Source organism: Cervus elaphus, chromosome 9, assembly GCF_910594005.1.
Source record: "Cervus elaphus chromosome 9, mCerEla1.1, whole genome shotgun sequence".
Taxonomy (NCBI): Eukaryota; Metazoa; Chordata; class Mammalia; order Artiodactyla; family Cervidae; genus Cervus; species Cervus elaphus.
In genome coordinates, this window is record NC_057823.1 from 81,013,609 (window position 1) to 81,029,835 (window position 16,227).

A 16,227-nucleotide genomic window follows, 5' to 3' on the forward strand; every position below is an offset into this window, starting at 1 on the left:
ATCCAGCCAAACAGACCCTGAAGTTTGTGGAAATAAGGCCATAAACATGGAATTTTTGAAATGTGAACTTTACTTAAAACATAAATCATGTGAAGAACAGAACAGAATATTCAGTAGTCAGAAGAGTCCCTGGCTACTTCACCTGTTTTTAACACTTCAGTTTCAGATACTACTTTTTTACATAAGTACAACTCTAAGACTTATATCCCACCCCCACCCTGGGAAATTTTTTTTGTACAGATAGGAGAAAAGTTCTTATATAATATAAAAACTTACAGTATATTTTTGAAGAGTGATTCAAGTATACATCCTGAAAAGGGGAGAGTAATAGTAAATAAGATGAATATCTCATTTGAAAGAAATTTCAAATATATATTTTTCTAGCTATAAGGTTAACAGGAGACAGGGTAAAGTATATACCTAAAAAGAGTTTTGATATGAATATGAGATGATTTAAACTTTCAGAAATGAGTGAAGCACATCTCTTGTCCTGAGTGTTTTGCTTTAACGGGAAAGGTAAGAGATGATAAATGCAGTCCCATTTCTTTATATTTAAAAGTAAACTGCCTAATTTTATTGCTCTTCAGGGCAAAAAAATGTATTCTGGCTTGTATTATTATAAATACCCAATATGTGATAATGTCCCTTATTTTATGGATTGCTTGCTTCTTAATAACAGCTAATTGGCAGAGTGTGGTACGGGCTGTAGAAAGATGTGATTTTGTTATTTTAACATAGAGGAAGGAAAACATGACTCTTAACTGGGAGAATTAGAGTTTCATGGAAAAAGTAGTTTTGAGATGGGTCTTGATGAAATGAGTACAATTTGACATGTGGAATTTGGGGTCCTGGGCATTTCAGGGAGAAAGAATGGCATGAGCAAAGCTATGGAGGCAGGAAGGCAGGTGTCCTGGGGGTAGGGTTTCGGGTTTCCCTGTGAATTCCTGGTTTCAGGATCTTTAGGACTTTCCTAAAGTCAGAGTCTTCTGTGCTCCTGCCTGGAGGGAGAGCTTTGGCTCCCAGTGTTCTGAGAGCTGGTCAGAAGAGGCTGGTTTCTGGGCATACAATAAACCTACATTCCATTATTCTTATGACGCAGGCACAGTACTGCATCTCACCTGTGCCCCTTTTGCCTTTTCCAGACACATTGCCAGTCTTCTTCTGAGGGAGGTGGAGGACAGCTATCTTTGAGCTTGGAGGGGCTAGGGGTCTAAGGATTTAATTGTTTTGAACCAGTCCTATTTATTTGATTTTACTTTATTTACTTGTTAAACTATTTTATATGGGAGTATGACTGATTAACAATGTTGTGAGTTTTAGGTGAACAGCAAATTGACTCAGCTACACATGTACATCTATCCATTCTCCCCCAAGCTCCCTTCCCATTCACAACCCTCTTTGTTTTAGAACCTCCCATTTTTCCATTTCCAGAGCTACTCTTGCAGTGATTGTTGACCCTTTCATTTTGTGTTGTAAATAGGATTGGTTCTTGGTTTTGTATATTACTGACTTAGGATTTAGCTTTCAGGTGTACTAAATTGGTTATTGCTTATCCATTTTTTCCTTCTACTTTGAGATATTTTGTTTGCTGTTGTCATCTCTTCTTCTCTCTTCTGTATTGTAGTTTTTAATAAGGTTTCAGGACGAAGTGAAATTAGATGTGTGTTTCATTATGCCATCTTCAACCTGAGCCCAAGATTTCTTTATTTCTTTATCACATTATAGTTAGATTCATTGCCTTAACTGAGAAGATCCTTCTGTAAAAATCCTATGCTGATTATGAATTGATATAATGAGACAAAATACTATTGTTATGTTTTCGTCTGATTTGCTAAGAGCCCAAGAAACATCTGAGGACCAGGACTGTTTTAAAGTCTCTGGAAAAACTGAAAGAATTCTGCTGCGATTCTGCCCTTCCTCAAAATAGAGTCCAGACAGAACCTCTTCAGAGGAAGTTTGCAGTTCTGCCAAAATGTACTGATTTTGAGGATATTGATCTTCTACGTGCAAAGAATGCAGTTTCTTCTGAAGATTCCAAATCCCAAACTAGTCAAAAGGTATGTGACTCTTATATGGATGGATATCCAGTTAACTTAGAACGGTAGGTTCTCAAATACCATTAGGTTCTGTGGGTTCACCTGGGACATGGGTTCCCAAACCTGGCTGATCATCCAAATCAGCTGAGGGAGCTTCTGCCTCTTAGATTTTTTTTTTTTTTTAATTCCTGGAGATTCTGATTTACTATTATGGTGGCATAGATTGGTTTTATTAAAACAACACAAAATAAAACCTCCCAGCTGATTCTGATATACAGCCTAGGTTAGGAGTCACTAATTTGGGGGTAATTCTTTATTAATAATTAATAGAAGCACAGTTTCTTATAGTCCTTCTTATTAGTTTCCATGATTAGTCTAGAAAATCATGGTAAATAATTTATAGAGATATTTTGAGGTTTTCAGTTAAAGCTTGGCTGGTACAGTAAATAGAAAAGTTAACTAAATACATATGGGTTCCTTACTTCTTCTACTGCCTTGTGACTATTAGTGTTTTTCACCATTGCAAAATCAGGGAATTTAACTCTTGATCCATCGTTGAAATCTATAATTCAGAATTAGTGGTGAAGCCCAGCTTTAAATGAGATCACCTTACTGTAATAATTTTGTATGGTGACAATTGATTACTGGACTTGTGATTATTTCATAATGTATTTGATTGTCAGATCACCATGTTGCACACCTGAAACTAACATGATATTGTGTGTCAACTATATGTCAGTTAAAAAAAAAGAGAACAGAACTTTCAAAAAAAAAAAATCATCAAAACCCTTTCTCAGAATTATGTTTACTTAGTGTTCATGAAAAGCTGAACTTGGGTATCATTTAAAAGCTCTCATTTTAATGTGTAGCCATGGTTGAGAACTACTGAATTAAAGAAATAGTCCTTTACTTTTTTTTTTGAGTCATTTAAATCTAATGAAACTATGGACTCTTTACTCAGAAGAATACTCAGACCAACACAATTTTGTATGTGATTTTCAGAAGTTCACACTCCTTTCTGCAAAGTCCAGATTCATGAACTGGCCGGAAAAAAAACATATAGTATATGACATTTTATTTTAGGCTTTCAAAATTTGCTTAAGATATTAAGTAGTAGTTTAGTTTGGCTCAATTTTTAAAAGTCATTTACTTTGAAAGAATTCCAAACGTGCAAGAAAATTTGCCTAAATGTACAATACACTCCTGTAAACCTTTCACCTGGATTCACCAATTATTAGCTTTGTGCCAAATTTACATTCTCTCTTTCTCTCTTGAACTATTATTAAGGTTTTTAAACTATAAAAATCTTTCGGTTGCCAGGACAAGACATTCAGCCATTTTGGACCATCACAAAGGAGTTCTGAAAACCTACAGAAAACTTCTGATTCTAAACCATCTAATAAACGGACTAAAAGCATCTACACACCCTTAGAATTACAATACTTAGAAATGAAGCAGCAGCAGAAAGATGCAATTTTGTGTGTGGAATGTGGATATAAGTATAGATTCTTTGGGGAAGATGCAGAGGTAAGTTATTTTCTTAGGCATTATTTCATGATTTTCTTGTCCAGCCTTAAATATTTTCCAGTGTTTTCGTTTCGCTTTCTGACCTGATGAAAAAGCTAGTGTAATCAGTTGCCTTTTAAAAATGCTTTCATTTAAGAAAAGTGAAAGTTGCTCAGTTGTGTGCAACTTTTTGCGACCCCGTGGACTATAGAGTCAATGGAATTCTCCAGGCCAGAATACTGGAGTGGGTAGCTGTTCCCTTCTCCAGGGGATCTTCCCAATCCAGGGATTGGACCCAGGTCTCCGGCATTGCAGGCGGATTCTTTACCAGCTGAGCCTCCAGGGAGGCCCAAGAATACTGGCGTGGGTAGCCTATCCCTTTTCCAGAGGATCTTCCCGACCCAGGAATCGAACTGGGGTCTCCTGCATTGCAGGTAGATTCTTTACCCCTGAGCCACCAGGGAAGCCCCATTTAAAGCTTTCATTTAAAGTAAACACTACATATAAACAGAAGCAAGCTTGGTGGATGCTAAATCTGTGGGGAAGTGAGTGGTTCTGCTTGGAATGTTCATACTTATTCTCCATGCTGCTTACCTAGTGGCTTTCATCCGTCAAAAGTTAATTGTGGATGAACCAAATAGTTAGTGAATGAATCATAATCATGTGAGTATTCCTAAAGAAGACTCACACCAAAAAAAAAAATGAGATGTCTGATATTCCTCTTTTTACCTTTACTTTATGAATTTTCTTAGATGAGCACATTAACTCTGCTGGCCTACCGACAGGTGTGTGAAGTCCTACAGGTCTTTGTAGATCAGTCATTTTGCTGTCTTAGTCTAAGTTGGGTTGCTCTTTGTTGAGATGCACACACTTCTCATGCAGTGGCTTCTCTTGTGGAGCATGGGCTCTAGGCACGCAGGCTTCAGTAGTTGGAGCATGTGGGCTCAGTTCTGACCTCTAGGCCCTAGAGCACAAGCTCAGTAGTTGTGGTGCCTGGGCATGGCTGCCCCATGGCATGCGGAATCTTCCCAGACCAGGGATCAAACCCAGGTCCCCTGCGTTGGCCCTCAACCACTGGACCACCAGGGAAGTCTGCCATGATGCTTCTTAGAAAAAAGTAGGAAATCAGGTGGTGCTACAGGATTCCACATTCCTATCACTCGCGTATCATTGATTAGCCAACCAGACCATGGGATTTTCTTTTCACTTCCTCAAAGATGCCCTCTGTCCAGGGAGGTTTATCATTTATGTACACTGTGTCATATCTCCTAATTTTCAGTTATTTGCACATGCTAAGTAGCAAATTCTTATTCCATTATACCCTTATACTGTTTTGCACAGGGAAAGTTCAGCAATTTAAAGTTTTGATACATCTAAGGACGTAAAAGAAAACATGTCATATTTTTCCAAGTTGTTTATAGATATAGATGTTGGTCTTGAGGCCATGGACACTGTTAAAAAAAGATGAAACGAAACCATAGGCTTCTGCACAGGGAGTGTCTTTTAAATGTTTTATTGACATACCACTTGGAGAAGTGCACAAATCCTAAGTATATACCTGGATGGATTTTTAACAAAGTGGACAAACACCACACAGGGAATCTTGAAATAGAAACTTACTGATATTTTCTTTTAAAATTTTTTTAGATTGCAGCCCGGGAGCTCAATATCTATTGCCATTTGGATCACAACTTTATGACAGCAAGCATACCTACTCACCGACTGTTTGTTCACGTACGCCGCCTTGTGGCCAAAGGATATAAGGTCAGCTTTGGCTTCAGTTTGTGGGAAAAGGGGGTTGGAGTCTCTTCTGGAGAGAGAGACGTTTGTAAGGTGGGAGGCTGTAATTGGTTTTGGAATTGGGCATTTTGGAGAAATTAAAGTTTGTCATAATTATTAGCACTTTATCTTCATGAGTTTTTAACATATTAGATATTTAGGGTAAAAAAATTTTTCAGCTGTGTGTTGGAGTGTTTCTTAGTGATTTATCCATACTTGCAAGGTCCTTGTGTTACTTATTACTTAAACTTAAGTCCTACATCTGGACATTGTGGACTAGTTTGTTTATTTTAAATGTTTCAAAATTAAACTTCTAAATTAGAAATAATGTTATCTTAACAAATTTTCCATCATATTTAACATGCAGTGTTTATTACTTTTGTTGAAGGTGGGAGTTGTGAAGCAAACTGAAACAGCCGCTTTAAAGGCTATTGGGGACAACAAAAGTTCACTCTTTTCCCGGAAACTGACTGCTCTTTATACAAAATCTACACTTATTGGAGAAGATATCCTTTTTGAGTAGGAATTTTTTTTCTTAAATGTTACAAGGTGTTTGTTTTAAATAACATTTTTAAAAACTGTTCTTTGATTGGGTACTTTTTAAAAAATAAACTTTGTATTTTGTATTGGGATGTAGCTGAGTAACAGTATTGTGGTAGTTTCAGGTGAACAGCCAAGGGACTTAGCCATGTATATACATGTGTGTGTTCTCCCCCAAACTCCCCGCCCATCCAGGCTGCCACATAACACTGAGCTGAGTTCCAGGGGCCCGATACCATAGGTCCTCGTTGGTTATCCATGTTAGATATAGCAGTCTGTACATGTCCATTCCAAACTGTGATTGGGTACCTTCTTGATGAGATGAGGCGGTATGGTTACTTGGACCTCTGATTAGTGTGATAACTGAAAAGAGAAGGGTTGGTTTTGGCTAGAAAGAGGCATTTTTCAAAAGCCACAGTTAAAGAAGAGGTCATCATATTTTAAGAGAAAGAAAGAGAGCCTGGTAAATGACAGCAAGTCAGCAACTGATGTGAAATTACATCTTCCCAAGGCCTGTGTTGTCAGTGGTTGGTTGCTTAGGCTTACAAACTCCTGTACATCTTCCTAAGTTAGACCTACAAAATAACTTACTAACGTCACAGTGTGAAAAGTACAAAGTTAACACACAGTTTACTGCTTATAAAAGATAATAGTAGGTCATCTTCATTAACTGTTAGTGTTGTAAGAATTTTACTACTTTTGAAAATGGATTGTAAGCTTTCTCACTTTGTAAGAATCTTCAGTGTATACAGTGACTGCTCCTCAGTTTTTGGTCATTTATCAGTTCAATGAGTTACTTGAAGCCAAATCATTTTAACAGCAGAGTCATAAAATTTTGTCAACTTAAAAAACTGAATAATTACATATGAAATATGATAAGGAAACTCTTTCTTTACTGTGGGATGGGGTCAGGTCTCTCAGAATAAAAGAATGTAGGGATAAAGTCTTAAATGACTCTGTGTGACAGTAGTATTTCTGTTATTTTTATTATAGATCTGCTTATTTAGAGTCCTACGGAGCTTCTACCCACACCCTGAAAGCTGTCTTTTTTCTGTTAATACCATGAATAGGGAACAGTTTTTCACTCAGAATGGACCCCAAACTATTAACAGCTCTGTATTGTTCTAAGCTGATCAGGCTGTAAGAACTTGGTAATTCTGTTGTTTCTTTTGCTCAAACTTGAATCTCTTTTTTAAAGCCTGCTTCTAAAACAGCACCCCTTCCCACTTCTCTTTTACTCTCTTATCAGCTGATGCCCAAAGTGAGTGTTCCCAGACTGACTATGTCCAAAAACAGCTTTCATCCCTGAGAATTTATTTAGTGGACTTATTATGCACGCATGTGCACAGACAGACAGACAGACAGACACACACACACACACACACACACACACACACGCACATATGTTTCTGTTTTCTTTTTTGGTTTTCTCATGTTTTTTAAAAAATTCTCTTGCTATGTCTGAGAGGTGTTAGGCACTTTAGCAAGGGGAAGTGATTTACACTATTTTAGTGTATTCATGCTGTGACTTGGGGAATTAAGCTTTATGGGATTGTTAAGGATTCAAGGATTATGTTTGGGCTTCCATAGGATTTGAGGTATATTCCAGGCCTTTTGGAAGTGAGAGGATAGTAGTTGTCTGTTCTCATGAATCTTATATCTTAGGGAAGATATGGCATTGTAACTATGATCAGTCTAAATCAGAAGAATGAATGCTGTATGGAAGATTTTGTATAGAGCAAAAATGTCCAGGAAAATGAACTGTTATTTTAAGGAGGAAAAGCTCATGGGACTGTAGCATTTGTTTTTCCTTAATAATTATTACATGTGAATCCTTTAGTCAAGCTGGATGATGCTGTAAATGTCGATGAGGTAATGACTGATACTTCTACCAGCTATCTTCTGTGTATCTGTGAAAACAAAGAAAACATTAAAGACAAAAAAAAGGGGAGTGTTTCCATTGGAGTTGTGGTAAGTACTTTGTAGGTGAAGAACAAATGATATGTTCATGGTATCATTAAATATGAGAAATCATGTATGGTTTATAATGAGGCTATTTGATGGGTTGTGTCTTCAAGTAATTGTACTAGAAAAACATTTCCCTCCTAATTTTATATTTTAAAATATAAATCTTCTTACATAACTGTTTGGCAGTCTGTGTTTGGAGGGATCCAAGTAGTTTTCTGTCGATGTGCTCTAGTAGTTTAGGGTTGAAGATAGACACAGTGACAGGCATGTATGCAAACAGTGTTCAGATAGCAGAATAAAACATTTAAGTCAACACGTGCATGGATAACAAAGGGTTTTACGAATTTCCTCTAGATTTGAAGTTAAAGGCAAACAATTATGGGTTTGTCATATCTAGTTTTAGAGGAAAGAGTAGTTAAGGGTTATACTGGCCAATTCAAAACTCCATTTTTAATGTATGGCAAAAACCACTACAATATTGTAAAGTAATTAGCCTCCAACTAATAAAAATAAATGGAAAAAAAATAAATAAACATTAGGAATATTTATAATCAGTCTTCCAGGTGAGTATAGTTTGTGAATTGTAGTTTTATTGATCTTGCCTTCTGGCAGTTTGTGAGCAGATTTGCCCATTTAGAGACCTATTTGGACTCTGCTTAAAATCTTAGACTTAAGGGCCTCTTGGAACTACTATTAGACTCCATTGTTCTATTAAGCAGAAGCAGGACTCCTTGCCTAAGTAATAACCCATTCTCTTTATATTTTTGAACTTTTGCAACCAGCTACAATATTAGTAAAAATTCTTATAGCCCAAATGTCTCCAAAATACCTTTTGATACCTCATTTTGGCTGCATAACTTGGTACTAACTTTGATGTTTGCTTAAAAGTAAGCCATTCTCTCTGGGAGTTAGTGTTACTATTGGGGACTCTAAATGATTGTATTTTTTAATCCTTGAGAAGCCCTTTTTATCTAGCTGCAGGCAGTTGAACCTATCTACAAATAGTAAAGTTATTTGCTTTTTAGTTTTAACAGATGTAATGTGCTATTTTATACTTACCTGGAACTCAGTCTAAGGAGCAGAGCTGATTGTATATAAACTCCTATTTCGTGCTTTTAGAAATACTCTTCGGCATCTTGCTAAAGTGAACATAGTGTATGAACTGGCATGTGAGAAATGAGAATCGATAGTTTCCATCTCAGTCATTTTCTTGGGACTTACTCTTTTTTTTTTTTTAGCTTTGTATTCTGCGTTGGGGTATAGCTGTGTTGTGATCATTTCGGGTGAACAGTGGAGAGCCTCAGCCCTGCATGTACACATACACATGTCCATTCTCTCTCAAACTCCCCTCCCACCCAGGCTGCCAGAAACCGCTGAGCAGTATTCCGTGTCCAGCTCTCCACTGGACAAGGCCCTCCAATTCAGTGTGGATGAAACGGAGCTCATCTCCCTGAACCCCGGTCTTGCTGGGTGTTTCCCTGTTGTGATGAGTGTCGCTTGCTCCCCAGTCACTACCTAGGAGTCATCCTTTGGATACTGGGAGTTAGTCTGAAATCAAAGGCTTTACTGTTGTAGCGCCAATGCAGTCAGACCCTCTGTCTGTTAGACGGCCTGTGGTCTTCTCAGTGGCACATATCACACGGAGTAGTAGATATTGCAGGTTTTATGATATAGACCATTTCTCTGATTAAAAAAACAAAGAGGAATTTGGCCAATACATTTATTACTTGAACTTCTGTAAATAGCTTTTATACAAGTTTGGTTGTAGATTGGGAGATAAACCCAGTTGTAGATTGGGTTGTAGATTGGGAGTAGTTACAGTTCAGTTATCTGACCACTAGAAAAGGCCTATGGGCTAGAATTAAGGAACTTCTTGAGCCAAGAATGGGTGATTAAAAAAAAAGTCAAGAAAAAAATGCATAAATCAAAAATTACCAGTGTAATGTGAGATAGCCCCTCAGGTTAGAAAATATAACACCATTCACAGAAGGGCCCCTTGCCTCCAGAGATAACCATAATCCAGACTTTAAGATAATAATTTCCTTGCTTTTTGATCCAATTTTACCACCTTAAGCAGTATATTAACATAAACATGTTGTATTTACTCCTTTTGGATCTTGCTTCTTTGTTTACCATTTTGTACATGAGGTTTATTTGCATGTGTTACTTTAGTGGTTCTTTTGTTGCATTGCCATATTGTATTTCATTTTACAATTTATTCATTCTTCCATTAAGGGACAAGTGGATTCGTCCCAGTTTCTGCTTGTACAGAGTATGCACTGTGGACATTTTTGTATTAATACATGGCTTCTGATATGCATGTGCCTGAGTTTCTTAACTCAGGGGAGAAATTGCTGAGTTACGGGATATTTTTACAGGATGCTTTCAACTTTCCTAGGAAATGCCAAACTGTTTTTCAAAGAGGCTGTGTCAGTTGACTTTCCACCAGCCGTGTTTGAGTGTAGGGAATGTTATTTTTCCTCCTGTTTGCTCACACAGTCTGGAACTGGCCCCAGGCCTTTCTTAATTATCAGTAATGAATAGGAGTGTGACTTGTGGAGTCAGACTATGTGAATCTTGCCTCCACCACTATATCGCCTCTTGACCTATGAGTAAATGACTTAATTTTTTTCTACTTTTCCGAACTGTGATCTTTTCCAGATTTTCTTTGCTATTATTGGCTTGGGGTGATGCAAGTGGCTCTCAGTTCTCATGGTTATTTCCCTGGATAGACTGTGCACATGGGGTTTAGTCAGATTTCATTATATTTGATTTTGTTTTTGGCAAAAAAATATACTTTTTATTTACATTATATAACAAAATAGTAACTTACTCCTCCTCTGGTGGCCAGGGTACTAGGAGCATATCACTTATTACTTTTAGCAATAACAACTACTATATGTATAGCACTTTACAGCTTACAAAGTGTTCATTTGTTTTCTGATTTGACCCTCACAGTAACTTTGTGAGGGAAGTAACCTGGTTCCCACTTACAGAGGAGGACCCTGAGACCCAGGAGGGTTTGGTGACTAGTCATAGTCGCTTCATCCTGTGTTTTATATCCAGGATTTGGCTGGACTCAGGATGTCTATAGTCCCAGCTGGCATAGTTTAAATATTGGTGAATCTGATTTCTTATGTAAGAGTCTCGGAAAGCAGACAGATTTTCAAACACTTTAGAAATTCAAGTACATACTCATGAGTGTCGTCTTTACTATTTCCATGTTTATTAATGCTGTGCCATAGTTACAATGGGGAAAGATATATTTTCTGTGCCTGTGTGTTTTTGTCTTTAGGGAGTACAGCCCGCCACAGGTGAGGTTGTGTTCGACAGTTTCCAGGACTCCGCTTCCCGTTCAGAGCTCGAAACTCGGATACTGTGCCTGCAGCCAGCGGAGCTGCTGCTTCCGTCGGACTTGTCGGGGCAAACGGAGATGCTCATCCACAGGGTCACGGCTGTGAGGTGAGGCGGCGCATCGCTGGAAGATAATGTGGATTCTGAAACCTAGATCTGATTCCCACGTGAATGCTTGTCAAAGTCGTTGAAAATCGTTTTTATTTATAAAAGTATTTCATCATAGTAGTGGAAATTTCAAAAAAGAGAAACAGAATTACCCATAATGTCACCTTAATGTAGGCCTTTAGAGATTGCTCTTTTTAAAGGGGTTTATGATATTTGATGATATTATATGATAAGGAAAGTGTTATGGTATTGCTTAATGAGATTATTTGGTAGCTGATCTTCAGTTTCTGGAGATAATAATTTCTTAGAAAATTTATGTAATTTTGGAAATGCCTTATTTTTGCTGTAAGTTTCAGTTTGTGGCTGAGTCCAATAGTCGAATTTACTAGATCTGTGGTCACTCCTCTTGTTGATGAGGCCGTGTGCTAGGCACTGTGGCCTATGGAGGAAGACGTGCTTGTGATGTGTGTCTGCAGCATCTATAATCCAACGGGAGAGGAAGATAGGTACAGACCTAACTGGATTCACAAAGCGTGGTGTGTACATGACAGACATGAAGGTGCCCAGGTGGGATGATTCTGTGCTGTTCCCCAAGGAGTTTGGTGGGAAGAGACTGGAAAGTTGGGCTGGGGCTCCAGTGAAGAGGACGTCAGGTACTGAGGAATTTGGACTTCAGGCATGAGAACCCATGAAGATTTATGTTTAACAGGTTGACAAATCAGTTGGAAAATCAAACTGAATGATTCAGTGAAGTTCTGTATCTTTCTTTGTTCTTTGAGTTGAATGTTCCTTTTTCCTTTGACTTAAAATTCTTTCAGAGTAGCTTTCATAATGTGTTTTTCTGATTAGAACACTAATCCATATCCATTCAGGAAAAGTTAAGAGTTATAAAAGTCCCATAAACATAACAGTAAGCTATAACACAGAGATAACTACTGTTAAACATTTTGGTATATTATTTCTGTGTATATATATCCTTTCTTTTTGTTTATAAATTTTGATTCATGTTGCAAAGTCAGTTTTGTATCTTTTTTTAATTTTTAACTTAAAATTTCCTATGTATTTTTTTTCCTTGGTAGCATGGGAAGTGATCATTGAAATAATTTCTGCCAATTGGATAGATTAAAATTTTGCATGAATTCCCCTTATTTTGTTCTTAATCCTTTTCTGACAGTGTTCAAACTTGAATAATCAAAAGTCAGACAAGTAGACTGATAAGGAATGCTGCATTTGGGAAGCTAAAAAAATTAATAAACTCTCAGAAGACGTTTAGGAGTCTTCTAAAACCGTGTTTCCCATATTTTGTGTTTTTTATTTTAATTTTCCTTCATAACTGAGTATATACTTGATTAATTTAGATGTAAGACTAAAGTTAATCAGTTGAATCAACACATTCATTTTTCTGATTTTCATTTATTTTTGTAAAACAGTAAAGGCAGAATTAAATAAAATATCAAACATTCCACAAAGACTTTGCCAAAACAATTTTTTTGCTGGTAGGCAGCATTGCCTGAGGATATTCATAAATGTTTACTCATGAGATGAGATTCAAAAGCCATTTGGTATACCAAAGATAGTTTGGGTGTCATATGTGGGTTTTACCAAATTTGATAACTGCCTTTGTCTTGATTTAACTTGTATTTTTCTGGTTAGCATTGGGAGTATGTAATTTTTCCTGTGTTTACTAACCATATGTAATTTTTATTTTACTTACATAATGGACTAAACATAGTCAACAATTAATCCACATTTTGGCAACCCACTCCAGTATTCTTGCCTGGAAAATTCCATGGACGGAGGAGCCTGGTGGGCTATAGTCAGTCTGTGGGGTTGCAAAGAGTCGGACACAACTGAGCAACTTCACTTTCACTTCTGTTCAGTCTAAAGCTGATCTATATCTATGGACAGAATGGAGTAATAGACATTCAAATGTCAAACAGTGAAACAGTGTGATTCTTGTGACATAGGGTTTGGGTTGAAAAAATGGACTTTCCCCTTAGTGACTTTGGGTGAATCACCCAATTGTGTTGTCTTCAGTTTCCTTTTCTTTAAAACAGAGAAAGTAAGAGCATGTACCTCTTAGGATTGTTGTGAAGAGTAAATATAAAAAGTTAATATATCCTGGAGAAGGAAATGGCAACCCACTCCAGTATTCTTGCCTGGAAAATCCCATGGAGGGAGGAGCCTGGTAGGCTGCAGTCCATGGGTTCGCAAAGAGTCAGACACAACTGAGCGACTTCACTTTCACTTTCACTATATTGTCTGAAGAAGGAAATGGCAACCCTCTCCAGTAATCTTGCCTGGAAAATTCCATGGACAGAGGAGCCTGGTGGAATACAGTCCATGGTGTCACAAAGAGTTGGACACAACTGAGTGACCAAACAACTATGTTGTCAGATGGGGCGTTATCCTGCTTGAGCTGAATCAGCTCAGAGTAGTGGCAATCAGCTGTCGCAGCAGAATTAATGGTTGCCTAGGACAGTGACCCTAAAGTTAGGATAGCCTATGTATATGCAAATAACTTTGTAGGAGATACTGTTTATTTATTAAAACACTGTTTTAAGACAAAAAACTTAATATAAAGTGCTTGAAACAGTGCCAGCATAGAAGGCTCTGTGTAGATGGAAGCTGTTCTTTTTATTATTCCTCTTGGCCGTTGCCTTTTTAAATACTGCCTCTCTTCTGCACTCTACGGGAACTCCTACTAGAGGTGTTTGGGGACTTCACACTCTGCTGTCTGTGCATGGTCCTTTATGGTGTCATCTCCCATTTGCAGCTGTTTTCATATTGGTTTTGCTTCTTGGGGATTTCTTTTTTTTTCTTTTGACTCTTGAAAAAACTTTTGATTATGTTTTAATCACTATTTCTTTGTATTTTTAGTATGCTGCCTAGATCAAGTAAGTTCTCCATACTTACTGGAACATTCCATTATTTTTATATGTAGAAATATCTCTCCTTATTCTGCCAGTGCTTACATAATTGTTTATATTTTGTTTTAATCAATTTATTATTAAAATTTTTTTTTTTTACATTTGACTTCTAACTCATTTTTCCTTTATTTTCCTTTACTCTGTAGGTGTGGTCCTACCTTAATTTCTTTCTGAATGCTAGTGGGTCCACTTAAGCATCCATAAAATTTAGCCTTTGTCAACCTGAGATACAATTCCTAGCCTTGTTTTTAAAAAAAGTTAGCAATGGGGATAAGGAATGCTTTTAATTAGGGTATGAAGAACATAGCTTGCTAAAACTATGTTCCATGTTTACTATCAGTAAATAATATAGCACTGAACTGTCAAGGAGAAAAGTTTGGTTTTTTTTTTTTGGTATCATCTTTGTTTTAAGTAGTGATGAGTAGTTTATTGTGTCTCAGATTCAGAATTCATTCTTTTTCTTACACTTTAAACCAGAAAGTAAAACTAGCAGTTTTTGTCAGTTAATGGTTGATATTTTATTAATATGGAAGAAATAAAGTTTGTGAGAAAAGCCAGAATGGCTTGAAATGACAGAATATCTATTTTAAGTATGTATTAGGGGGTTTTTGCTTGTATTTTTAAACTTTGACCACAAGAGGGTGCCAGAAGCATTTCATTTATTATGTATTATGCTGTAAAGACTATGAAAAGCTTCACTTTCTGTGTGTCTAGGTAAAGACTTAATTACTTTGTGTTGTATGAGAATTTAGGATGAATACTAGTCAAATGTAGTATAAACATAGTTATTATTTCTAAATAATGTTAAACTGTTGCTTTTTCTTCAGTGAATTATCTTTTATAGATATTTATATAAGTTTTATAGATCATTTATGTAAAATGTGTTTTTAAGATTTCAGTTTGGTTCTTAGGAAATTAGTCTTACTATCTTAATTGTTATCTTTTCCGATTGTTGTAAGAATGTACACGTTCTTACATTTTCTCTATAGAGAGAAGCAAAGGAAAAACAAATGATTTTTAAGCACAGTATTAACTGCAGTTAAGATCACTTTAGCTTAGAGATATGCTTATAAAAGAAGAAAGCTATTGAAAACAATAAACAAATATTAATATTTACTAGTTCTCGAAGAAACTGATTTTTAAGGCAAGTCAGATGAACAGAGAAGATGATGGTCAATTTTGAGTACAGAGAGGGAGAGCTTCCTGGGTCCTGGCACAGCTGAGGAAGGCCTTGTGGAGGAGGTTGGCTGGGTGGGGACCTTTGCAGGATTGCAGGGCTTCGAATTGGTAGTGGGAAGAATGGTATGTTGTGTATATGTGGCAATGACACGAACCCTGAGGCACACAGGCTGGAACTATTAGAAGAGGTGTGAAGATAGAGGGGAGACTCTTCTGATTGGAGGAGAACTTCATGTTGAGAGTTGGTGGAAGAGAGAGTCAGGGACCATAAAATCCAGGCAAGGGGTGTGAACTCTAGTGGAAAACAGTTGGGTCTCTGGGCAAAGGAATGGCGTGATAGAAAAGAGGCCTCCATGGGAGGGTTGAGTTAAAAAAAACAATAGTTCTCATAAATGAAGAAAGTATGCAGAGAAAAGGATGAGACCAAGGAGTTTGCAGAATGTCAGTAGTTGGGAGTAGGGGGAAGAAGAATAGAAAGTTGCAGACAGGAAGGGGATAAAGAGCCAGTCAGAGAACCAGGACAAGGTAGGGATACATAGTTGTAGCCCGTCTGTTACAAATGATGGGGTCTGTGGTGTGTGTTAATTTTTTTTTACAATATTGACGCTGTTAAAATTTTCTGAAACTACATGACATTTAAAAAGATATACTTGGCAAAAAACTAACCCTAACCCTTTGATCCCATTTACCAGTCTGGTGAGAAAGGCAGTCTAGTTCCCCCCTCGGCCTTTGCTAGTATGGATCAGATGGTATTTTTTTCTGTGGTGTTTGACTGGAGTAGGGTGGTTATTGTCTAAGAGTTTTCGATCTTGCTTGGCTATGCCTTT

The 16,227-nt window shown here is 37.2% G+C and overlaps 1 protein-coding gene across 3 annotated transcripts in view; it reads left to right on the forward strand.

Moving 5' to 3' along the window:
* The window catches only part of MSH3 (mutS homolog 3), a 175,038-nt gene that overhangs the window by 8,058 nt on the left and 150,753 nt on the right, over window positions 1–16,227 (forward strand). For all 3 annotated transcript variants that reach the window (XM_043913511.1, XM_043913512.1, XM_043913513.1), the window contains exons 3-8: window positions 1,837–2,057; window positions 3,357–3,563; window positions 5,190–5,306; window positions 5,710–5,827; window positions 7,687–7,832; window positions 11,125–11,291. In XM_043913511.1, the coding sequence (XP_043769446.1) occupies window positions 1,837–2,057; window positions 3,357–3,563; window positions 5,190–5,306; window positions 5,710–5,827; window positions 7,687–7,832; window positions 11,125–11,291 (976 nt within the window). The remainder of the gene's footprint in view (window positions 1–1,836; window positions 2,058–3,356; window positions 3,564–5,189; window positions 5,307–5,709; window positions 5,828–7,686; window positions 7,833–11,124; window positions 11,292–16,227) is intronic.